The sequence below is a fragment of the Gobio gobio genome, assembly GCF_949357685.1.
Source record: "Gobio gobio genome assembly, chromosome: 4".
Lineage (NCBI taxonomy): Eukaryota > Metazoa > Chordata > Actinopteri > Cypriniformes > Gobionidae > Gobio > Gobio gobio.
In genome coordinates this window covers 23,562,045-23,574,062 of record NC_137100.1, presented here as the reverse complement: position 1 = coordinate 23,574,062, position 12,018 = coordinate 23,562,045, and the positions used below count along the sequence as shown (strand labels likewise).

The 12,018-nt window shown below is 37.8% G+C and overlaps 1 protein-coding gene across 1 annotated transcript in view; it reads left to right on the top strand.

Annotated features, from left to right (window-relative positions):
* The window catches only part of notch1b (notch receptor 1b), a 49,137-nt gene that overhangs the window by 27,829 nt on the left and 9,290 nt on the right, over nucleotides 1-12,018 (top strand). Inside the window, exons 13-25 of the mRNA XM_079814793.1 lie at nucleotides 496-688; nucleotides 2,268-2,413; nucleotides 2,511-2,624; nucleotides 3,889-4,008; nucleotides 4,099-4,251; nucleotides 5,470-5,698; nucleotides 7,030-7,231; nucleotides 8,240-8,393; nucleotides 8,493-8,677; nucleotides 8,873-9,005; nucleotides 10,011-10,268; nucleotides 10,377-10,489; nucleotides 11,273-11,844. Of these exons, the coding sequence (XP_079670919.1) occupies nucleotides 496-688; nucleotides 2,268-2,413; nucleotides 2,511-2,624; nucleotides 3,889-4,008; nucleotides 4,099-4,251; nucleotides 5,470-5,698; nucleotides 7,030-7,231; nucleotides 8,240-8,393; nucleotides 8,493-8,677; nucleotides 8,873-9,005; nucleotides 10,011-10,268; nucleotides 10,377-10,489; nucleotides 11,273-11,844 (2,572 nt within the window). The remainder of the gene's footprint in view (nucleotides 1-495; nucleotides 689-2,267; nucleotides 2,414-2,510; nucleotides 2,625-3,888; nucleotides 4,009-4,098; nucleotides 4,252-5,469; nucleotides 5,699-7,029; nucleotides 7,232-8,239; nucleotides 8,394-8,492; nucleotides 8,678-8,872; nucleotides 9,006-10,010; nucleotides 10,269-10,376; nucleotides 10,490-11,272; nucleotides 11,845-12,018) is intronic.

The following is a 12,018-nucleotide window of genomic DNA, read 5'->3' as shown; positions in this document are numbered from 1 at the left end:
TAGAAGAGATGGGGAGTCAACAAAGAGTTCAACAGGTGAGACAGGCAACAAAGCAGGGTGGGGAGAGACAGCTGGCCACCGAGCAGACACTCGGCCTGGGCCGCGGTGTTGGCTTACAGTCTCGCCCAATCCACCGCCTGCTGAGCAAACACGCAAGCCAGCCCGCTCCCCCATTCAGCCAGAGATATCCAGGACATCTGGGAGTTTGAAAGGAGAAAAGATTTGCAAAAGATTTGTGAAAGTCGATCTTTTAAAAGGGGGAAGTTGGCCAGTGCTTTAAAGACAAGTGACAAATGAAACCTCTGCCTTTATGCTGGGCATTGCGTTTGCTGAATAGTGGTGCTGCCTGAAGTGGAGTCTAAAAGCTGGACCTTAAGCCTAGGATTTCAAGAAAAACAAGGAATGGCCTAATGAATGCTGTTGATTTAGAAGTTATTTTGACTACAATATGACATGTGGCACTAACCATTTTCATAATTCTTTCTTGTTTTGTAGGGAAAATGTGTAACATCAATATTGATGAATGTGCCATCAACCCCTGTCACAATGGTGGAACCTGCGTTGATGGAGTCAATGGCTTTACATGTCTGTGCAGAGAGGGGTATCATGACACTACCTGCCAATCACAGCTCAACGAATGCCTTAGCAACCCCTGTATCCATGGACACTGTGAAGACAAAGTCAATGGGTGTGTATTGTTTACACACATTACTGTTCAAAAGTTTTGGGTCAGTATTTTTTGTTGTTGTTGTTGAAAGAAATTAATACTTTTATTCAGCAAGGATGCTAGCCTGACAAGCCAGACCCACATCAAGATGTTGGGTCTGGGAACACACCATTGGCAGGGCTCAATCCGAGGGGCGGGATAAAAGGTTGTCTTTCAAATTCCCTCTACACGCAATAGGATAACGCTAAAACCAACCAGAGCAACGCAGAAGGTGAAGCGGAGCTAGTTGATAGATTAAACTTTCTCCATATCCGGTCGGCAAAACTCAGAACACATCTTCCTTTTTTAAGAATGACTTCAGTGCTGTTCTTTGTTCTTTTCTCAAAGAAAAGCTTAACTCCAAGTCTTCCAGAGTTGCGGCCAAAGCCGTTTCGAAAGACCGCTGTTCGCCAGCTTCTTTGTTTACAAGTAGCGCGCAGAGCCGTCATTATGTTAAGCCCGCCCACTTACTCTATACACCAGGGGTGGGCAATTCCAGTCCTCGAGGGCCACTGCCCTGCAGAGTTTAGCTCCAACCATGATAAAACTCACCTGCCTGTAGCCTTCTAGTAATCCTGAAGACATTGATTAGCTGGTTCAGGTGTGTTTGATTAGGGTTGGAGCTAAACTCTGCAGGGCAGTGGCCCTCGAGGACTGGAATTGCCCACCCCTGCTATACACGATGTGATTGGCCTGACCAGATTTTGGTTTTTCCAGCTCGCAAGCCAACGGAGAGTTGCTAGACGACCCAAATTACATTTGCTGCCGCTAGGGTGCGTCTGGATTTCTAGGCTACAAGGATGCATTAAATTGATCAAAAGTGACAGTAGAGACATTTATCATGTTATAAAAGATTTTTAATAGATTATGTTTTTGTTTCTCGAGCAGCAAATCAGCATATTGGAATGATTTCTGAAGGGTCATGTGGCACTGAAGATTGGAGTAATGATGCTAAAAATTCAGCTTTGACATTGCAGGAATAAATTACATTTTAAAATATATTAAAATGTATATTAATGTTTTACTATATTTTTGATCAAATAAATGCAGTCTTGGTGAGCACAAGATACTTCTTTTAAAAACATTTTAAAAGCAGCTAAAAGTTGTACAAATAATAGTTTTTTTTTATTAAACCTACTAAATAATGTCTCACAACATTGCCTGAAAAACCTAGTCATACCAGTTTAAGATGACACTGTTGTTTTTTGCATTATGACCAAGATGAGTTACTGGGTCAAACAAACAGACAAAAAACTGTGGTTTTAGAGTGGATTTGGCACTTTCCAGCTGGTTAGTCTGGGAGACCAGCTTGCTAGCCAGCTAAACCAGCTGCAAACCATCTTGCTGTGAGACTTAGTTTACACCAGTTAAGACAAACAAACCAGCTCAACTCAGTTTAAGATGTGATGTTTTGTTTAGCAGTTTCATCAGCTGGTCTAGATCAGCCTATGACCAGCTAGGACCAGCCAGAAACCATGTACTATAAAATCACTTTAAGCTGGCTTTAACTGCTGGATTGTCCAAAAAAATCCCTTTAAAATTCAGATCTTGTTCCTTACAGATATAACTGTATTTGTGACTCTGGATGGAGTGGTGTCAACTGTGACATCAATAACAACGAGTGTGAGTCCAACCCCTGTATGAATGGAGGTACCTGTAAGGACATGACCAGCGGCTACGTCTGCACATGCCGCGCTGGCTTCAGTGGTTAGTATCATTCATTCTGCTAATGTACTATAACTATATGAAATGCCATTTGACCCCCATATCAAACTCATTGCGTCTTTCTAACATTTGATTATAGGTCCCAACTGCCAAACTAACATCAATGAATGCGCCTCCAACCCTTGCTTGAATCAAGGAACCTGTATTGATGACGTGGCCGGATATAAATGCAACTGTTTGCTGCCTTACACTGGTATGAGTTTAGCTTTATTCATGACAATTTTACCAGTATGTACTGTAGCTGTGACTGTTTAGCTATTTAAACCAGGGTGTTTTGCGAACCCCTGAGGGGTTCAGCAGTTGATGAAAAGCTAATAATTAATTAAGTTCATTAATATTTAACTAATAATTAATTACGTTTTATTTATTTATTTTTGAAATGAAAATAAATCATTTTAAATAAAAAAATAAAAGTCTTATAAAGATAAATGCATAGATATAAAAAATATTGCAAAAATAAAGATTCTGGTTGTTATATATTTAAAAAGATATTACCCCTTAAAAAACCCATATCTTGACAATTAGCTTTTTTTTTTTTTTTTCTGTGCTAATTTATTTCCTTTTGAAACAGGAAGTTGGGGTGGGCTATTGCTTCTAAACAGCCAATACCCTTTAGTTTAAGACACAGCTGTGAACAATGATTCGCTAGTGAGAAGGGGACAGGTTTATTTTATTCTAGAAGCATTTTATTAAACACAATTTGAGATACACCTGAGTGTGCACTTTTTTTAATCCATTTTCTTGAAGAATGTTTACTGCTAAAAGTCACATTTTAAGACCTCAAAGCTAAAAGTTAGTTTTACCATTTTTAAACCACTCTAAATCATGTGTAGTTTGTAGCTTGTGAAGATACAATTTCAATGTCAGGAACAAGAGACCCCCCTCCATCAATCTAGTCCCTGTTTGTTGACAGTGGCCCCTCAATGAGCCCTGCAAGTATCTCTGTTGACAATACAGGAAAATGTTATTTCAGCAGACGATACATTCTTTCCTCTCACTGTGTTATTTGACAAAACAGAATTATATGTTCTAATGATGTTCTGCCTCTGGAACAGAAATGATATTAATTCCCAGTGACTTTCTTTTTGGAAAAATCCACACAGCATCATATCAAGAATAACAAGAATCTGTTCGTACCAGGGTGGGAACAGTAGCCTGTCATGTTTCCTGTTTGCCCTACTTCCTCTCTCACAGAAACACAAATGGCCAGACAATGGCAGGAAAACCTGTTGGCTTCCTGCAGGGTCCGGCCGTCGTGGAAACAGATAGGCCAAATGTGCTTTGCTTTGCTAGGACTGACAGGTTAATCTCCAACTGAGAAAAAGAGGAGTCGAGACAGAACCTGTGCTGAAACATAGTGTCACCTTCTAAATTTAGGCCTCAGCACGTCTTCTCTTTGAAAGACAAATGTATAGAAGGTTTTTTAATGCTTTGTATTTTGATATTTTATCTTCCAGGCGAGAACTGTGAGACCCTGTTGGCCCCGTGCAGTCCTAAACCTTGCAAGAATGGAGGTGTATGTAAGGAGTCTGAAGACTACGAGAGCTTCTCTTGTGTGTGCCCTGCAGGATGGCAAGGTACAAACTTCACAAACCTAATAGGAAATTCTGTCCTAGCATCAATATAATGCATAACTGTATTCATATTTTGTGCTCTCCGTCTTGTAGGCCAAACGTGTGAGGTGGACATTAACGAATGTGTCAAAGACCCTTGTCGAAATGACGCCGTCTGTCAAAACTCTATTGGCAGCTACAAATGCAGTTGCAAATCGGGCTACACTGGCCGCAACTGTGAGATGGACATTGATGACTGCAAGCCCAGTTAGTGACCTGTTTCATCCTTATTTCGATCTAGTGCAGGGGTGTCAAGCTCAGATTCCTGGAGGGCCACTGCTCCAACCCTAACCCTAAACACCAGCTAATCAAGGTCTTCAGGATTACTAGAAACAAAGCCACTGGAAGGCAAACCTGCAACCTTTAGCCAAAAAGCATAACAGCTAATGCTAGCGCTAGTATGCAGAGAAGGAGACCAGAGGCCATTGTTTTTAAATGGATGTCAATGGGTGAGAGGCTTCACTACACTGAATAAACTGCTTTTGTGAGGAAATAGCTAATCATTTAATGAATCGACTGCCTGTCTAATCTTCAACATGGTTTACGCTAAACAACATATTTTTTTATTTTATAAGAAAAGGCAGAGAAGGGAATTTTGCAACAGGTAGGACTCCTTTACAGCATTACCATAGTATTTACTATTAATTTATTATTAAGCGATATTGTATATTGTCTAAAGAAAGTAATAAAAAAAAAGCAATTTTTTTTGGCTTTCAGGTTTTACAAGTTATGATAAGACTTGAATTGTAATGACTATTATAGCTGCATTTATGGCGCTGATATTATGCATTTTAATGAATAAAGCGAAAATGTATAATTTAATTATAAATATTGTGTTATATTGTATAATGAATAAAAGATGAAGTGTTCTTTCTATCGCTGCCAGGTTAGACTTTTATTGTAATGATTTATAACTGCTGTGTGCCTAATGATGATGTTAGAACACTTTTTAATGAATGAAGGTAAAAAAAAGCATATATAATTTTAATGAATTAAATATGTATTAAATTACAATTAAGTTTTAGTGTAATCTTAAATGTAGTTTTATGCGCCCTGCAGTCCACAAATAATGCTGTCCTAATGTACGCTTACTAGCGGTATAACACCAAATATAGAACATTTATTCACAAGACCAATGCGCTAATCAACAAAAAACTGATTAACGTAAACTGTAACTGATTGTCATAAAACTTTGAACAGCAGGCACTGACGTCACTGCAATGACACGATAGGCTGAGATGCCTTGCATGATCCAAGTTAGCCTTTACGCCTTCTCCAATGGTAAGCCATACAGACCCTCTCATCGCCCTATAAGATAATCTATGCTAGAAACTTCCAGGCAGGTGTTTTGGAAAGTGGCCCTCCAGTTTGACACGTGATCTAGTGTATCTTGTCTTGATTTCTAACCTTGTCCTTTTTCTCTAGACCCTTGCAGTAACGGTGGCTTCTGCAAAGACGCTGTGAATGCCTTCACTTGCACCTGCCTACCAGGTTTCCGGGGCAGCAGATGTGAAGAGGACATTAATGAATGTGATAGTAACCCATGTAAAAACGGTGCCAACTGCACTGATTGTGTGAACAGTTACACATGTACCTGTCCACCTGGATTTAGTGGGATTCACTGTGAGAACAACACACCTGACTGTACTGAGAGGTATCAACTGCACTCTTATTTGTGGCATTTGTATAAGTTGTCAAGTGTAAATACTGACCTTTGCCAACAAGTCACTGTTTGGGCTACATTAGACAATTTTTACAACCTATCCAAAGTCAAAACCATCTCCACTCTCTTAGAAACATATCAACAAACCAGTAGTAGATACACACCAAAGAACAATCTAAAATGCAAACCCTATACGGCATTTCTGCACAGCAATATAAGTGTCAATGTGATGTCTCAAAACTCACAAAACAAGAACTGGCTGAAAAACATGGGTGACTTTAAAAGAGAACACAGAAAAACTCACATGTAGAACATAATTAGTACTCGACTAATAACTAACTAAAACATACAGTATGTATTTATCCTACTTTAACTAAAACTATATAAAAACCTAAAATGTTTCATACAAAATGCATAATAAAAATACTAAATTAATTGGAGAGAAGCTAATTCTCCCTAAATATATTGTAGACTGCAACATGGCAAAATACCTGACCATAGTGACCAACACAACATATATCACAAAATGAAAATACTAACATTCATAAAAACTTATTCATTAATACATTTTTTTTAAAGAAATTAGTTTTATTCAGCAAGGATGTTAAATTTATCAAAAGTGACAGGAAATATATTTATAATGTTACAAAACATTCTTCACAGATATATTAAGCAGCAAAACGTTTTTCAACATTGATAATAATAATAAATGTTTATTGAGCACCAAATCAGCATATTAGAATGATTTCTGAAGGGTCATGTGACACTGAAGACTGGAGTAATGATGCTGAAAATTCAGCTTTGCCATCATGGGAATAAATTACATTTTCAAATATATTAAAATAGAAAACAATTATTTTAAATTGTAATAATATTTCACAAATGTTACTGGCTTTGCTGTATTTTTTGATCAAATAAATGCATCCTTAGTGAGCATAAGATACAGCTTTTAAACAAAATCTTATGGACCCCTAACATTTAGGGGTAGTGTACATTGACAGTATTATGTATGACATTATGTCATTATAAAAAAATCTATATTATGCCTCCATACATGGCTATCATGAAACCACTGATCTCAGCTCAGTTTTCAGAACCTGATTTTTTAAAAGTCAATCTGCCTCATGATAAAAAGTGTCAGAAAAAGGCTCTAGCACTCCTTCTTCCTCTGTTCCATTAGTGCCCCCTCGGGTGAACAAATAACAATGCAATCAGAGCAGCATCACTGTCCATTATAAATGACCTGAGAAACTAAATGATGTTAAATCAATGTAGTAAATATGACTGATAATCATGTTTTGTTTTTTGTTTTTTTCAAACAGCTCTTGTTTTAACGGTGGCACATGCGTGGATGGCATCAATAGCTTCACTTGCCTTTGCCCAGCGGGGTTCACTGGTAACTACTGCCAGCATGACATCAACGAGTGCGACTCCAGACCCTGCATGAATGGAGGCACCTGTCAGGACAGCTATGGCACATACAAGTGCACCTGCCCTCAGGGATACCATGGCCTCAACTGCCAGGTAACAAATCACATATATGGACAAAAATGTAGCATGCATCCATCTTACATTCATTGCTTTCACACTGTTACACTAGCTGCATTTACCTAATCGATTGTAATCAGATTAGTAGCACAGTTGGAATACAAAAGTCACATGTAACCACGTTCATTGGAACAAATTGGCAAATACAATTTAAACTTAATTTGGATTGTGATGGGTATTTCAAACCTTTTTTAAATCCGTTCGATAGGACATGTAAACACTTGATCTGACTGAAAATCAAAACTGGAATGTTCTGCACATATGCAGTGAAGTAGAGCAATGATGTATAACGCATGGAACAAGCTGTCGTTGCTGTTGAATAGTTTCAAAAATTACTGTTGGAAAATGTATATCCATGCAGTGTGCGCAACTGTGCATGTCAAAAGATCAATTCTGATCCACTATGTTCGGAATGGTCAAATTAAACAAAAGGTGTCTATGTAAACGTAGCTACTGTTGTTTAGTTATATTGAAATAATATATATTTAGTAATATAACTGTAAAAATGGCTGAAAATTGCTCAAATTAAATTAACATTTATTTTACACAATATTCTCTAAAATATGTAATTTTAAGTGATGCGATTGCAATATGCAATTCAAACTAATGAAATAATAATAATAATAAACTATCTGTAACACTTTACAATAAGGTTTCATTTGTTAAGACAAGTTAACTAGTTAACTAATGACTAACAACTTGTCTAAGGCATCTAGTTAACTAGTTAACAAAATAGTTGTATCTGTTAACATGAATTAATGCACTGTGAACTAACATGAACATGAAAATTATTAACTCACATTAACAAAGGTTTATAAATGCTGTAAAACTATATTGTTCATTTTAGTTCATGTATGTTAATGCATTAACTAATGATTCATATCAGAACAGATAAAAAAATCTATAAAAAAAGTAATAAAATAAAATATTTTAACTCAAGGATGCACAAGTTAAAATGCGGACACATGAATTCTTGTCTTGCAGGAGCTGGTTAACTGGTGTAAGCCGTCTCCCTGTAAGAATGGAGGGATCTGCAGACAGAGCGGCACTAGGTACAGCTGCCAGTGTCAGACAGGCTGGACTGGTTTATACTGTGACGTCCCCAGCGTTTCTTGCGAGGTGGCCGCCAAACAGCAAGGTAGGTTTGTTTGTATAAAATAAAATATTACCACACATTTTGGCAAGGCTGTTCAGCATTTAACCAATCTGCTGTCATGTTTGCTTCTCCCACTTTTAGGTGTTGAGGTTGTGCGGCTGTGCCGTAACTCTGGCCAGTGTCTGGATGCTGGAAACACACACTACTGTCACTGTCAGGCCGGATACACAGGCAGCTACTGTGAGGAGCAGGTGGATGAATGCATTCCCAATCCCTGCCAGAATGGAGCAACCTGCACTGACTACCTGGGTGGCTATTCCTGCGAAGTAAGTAAAGAAAAGCTGGTGGTTAGGGAGAAGAATGACTGTAGAAGACACTTTAGGTTAATGCCCGCTAAATCTCCCTTCTTTGTAAAAGAATTGCTTGTTTGGCAAAGAAAGAAGAAATCGCCAAGTAAACAGAAACAGGCTTGATTTATGTTTGCCATTAATTCGCCTCACTCTTTCTCTGGTTTCTTGAAGTGTGTGCCAGGTTATCATGGAGTGAACTGCTCTGATGAGATCAATGAGTGTCTGTCTCAGCCCTGCCAGAACGGGGGCACATGCATCGACCTGATCAATACCTACAAATGCTCCTGTCCCCGGGGAACACAAGGTCGGATATCACTTCCTCTGTTTTGCTCTTTTTGCCCATTCCACACTTCATTAATTAGGTCTTAACTGTTATTAGCAGGCTTAGATGTTTCTATTTGATTGATGTAGTCATGCTTAATTACATCTCATAGATGGAGTTTCATTTCATAAAATGGACAGAAACTTTCAAACGGTGTGTATATTACCCAGTTGTATTAAAGTTAACTGTCCTGTCTCTTTGTCTGTAGCTCTGTAATTTTACAGAACACTCAAAACGAGAGAAACGTCAATATTTTATATATATATATATATATACATTGATCTTAATTTCTTTATTTTTAATTTAATTTATTTCTTTATATTAACATAATAATACTAATAACTTATAAAATGTATGAAACTATATAAATATTTTAATTAAGTTAATTATATTTAATTTTCTATCATATTATAAATAGACATATTTCCCCAATAATTATTTTAAAATGTTCTAAAATCAGTTTAATTTAAAGTTTTACAATTTACAGTTTTATTTTTATGCTTAGAGTATCACATTGTTTGCTTAGAACATGCTAACATCAAATTCAACAGATAACTCCAGGGTTAATCACAACATTACAAACTTAAGTAAAAAAGTATTTGAAAAAGACTGTGTACATAACAGGTTTAATGAGAGAGAAAGTATACAATCCCATGAAGCATTGCGAATGACAACAAAATCAAAATTATATATAAATGTAGACCTATAGTTTTAAAGATGTTGATTATCTATATAGATAACAATAATCTCCATATCCTTATGGAGAAAATTAATGGGATTTTGACTTCCAGAACCCGACTGTTGCACTGTTTCTGAATTCCAAATCAGTCAATAATTACTATTATGCTGCCTTAGAAGACAGCTGACTATTTAGGCAGTATACAGCAAAGCAGCTCATTAGGTTTGGAAACAGAGCCTATATTTACATCTCTGCTAAAGTGTGTAAGAGCAGCTTTATCACACCTTTCTCCTCCGCTCCTCTCTCAGGTGTGCACTGCGAGATCAACATTGACGACTGCACACCCTTCACTGACCCCGTCACCCATGAGCCCAAATGCTTTAACCAGGGCCGCTGTGTGGACCGTGTGGGCGGGTACCACTGCATCTGCCTGGCCGGATATGTGGGGGAACGCTGTGAGGGTGACGTCAATGAATGCTTGTCCAACCCTTGTGACCCCCGTGGCACGCACAGCTGCATCCAGCTCACGAACAACTACCGCTGCGAGTGTCGCACAGGATACACAGGTACAGCACAGGCTACCGTGGACCATTTCTTCTTTGATTTAGAGAGTAGTGCTACTCTCTGATCATGATGTAAAAATGTGTAATAACCTTGTTTGTGTATCCCTACAGGCCAGCGCTGTGATAAAGTGTTTGATGGCTGTAAGGGGAAACCTTGTCGTAATGGAGGCACCTGCGCTGTGGCTAGCAACACTCCTCATGGCTTCATCTGCAAATGTCCACCGGTTGGTCACATTCTCTGATAAAATTAGCCTCTTTGACTTCTTTGCGTCATTCAATATTGTTCTCACCACTTTTGCCTTATTATTAAATATCCATTACATAGGATATGAACTAATTGTGCAGATCCTATATACATAATTTACATAAATGTGGCATAAAATACAAATAATGCATTAAATGTAACAATAAACTTTTTCAGTTGCTTTTCCCCGCAGATTCATTCTAATATAATTTTCTAAAGTAATTTTCATGCTTAACATAAACTCATTAAAAAGGGCCAGTAAGATTTTTTCTTCATTTAAATTGAGCAAGGCCAATAATAAAAAAAAGCCTTTTAGACTTTCTATTAATCAAATAATAATTTTTTTTATTATAGTACATAGTTTCCACAAAAAAAATATATTTTTAATTAAAATGAAATTGATAATAATAAATGTTTCTTGAACACCAAATCAGCATATTAGAATGTTATGGGATCATGTGACACTGAAGACTGGAGTAATGATTCAACTTTGCCATCAAACGGATAAAATACATTTTAAAATATATTCAAATAGAAAACAGTTGTTTATATTATATTTTAAATTGTAATAATATTTCACAATATTACTGTTTTACTGTATTTTTTTTTTTTAATAAATCCAGTTTTATGAGCATAAACATTTAAAAAGTCTTACAGAGCCCAAACGTTTGAATGGTACGATAGCCTGGATTTTACCATAGCTTTGCTAAAAAACTGTCACTAAACTTTAATTCATTTTGAAACTTGTGTATATCTCGTTTAGGGTTTTACAGGCTCAACCTGCGAGTACGACGCTCATGCTTGTGGGAGCCTCAACTGCAAAAATGGCGGTACATGCGTTTCTGGTCACAAGAGCCCCAAATGTCTGTGCACCCCTGCCTTCACTGGTCCTGAGTGCCAATACCCCACTGAGGGTCACTGCACCACCAATCCCTGCTACAACGGAGGCACGTGCGAGTATATCTCAGAGGCCCCATACTACCACTGCGTCTGTCCTACTGGCTTCAATGGCCTCTTCTGCCACATCTTGGACTACAGCTTCCCAGGTGGCTCTGGTCGAGACATCACACCTGCTCCAGAAGTGACGACGAGCTGCGAGATAGCAGAGTGTGAAAACAAGAAAGGCAATAAGATCTGTGACAGCGCTTGTAATAATTATGCCTGTGATTGGGATGGTGGGGACTGCTCACTGAACTTCAATGACCCGTGGCAGAACTGTTCGGCTGCACTGCAATGCTGGCGCTATTTTAATAACGGGAAGTGTGATGAACAATGTCACAACGCTAGATGCCTCTATGACGGATTTGACTGCCAGAGACTGGAGGGCCAGTGCAAGTGAGTGGTATCTAAGAATTTGATTATCAAGAAGTTTCAGTGTAAGGTCTAAGTTGCACATTTGTAATCAGTGGGTTTCTTGTTTAAACTTCAATTTAGGCAAACAATTTGAAGCTAAAAGGATCATTGCTGAAGAGAATTTGTCTGGAAGTTTTAAAATTGTGATTGCAGGTG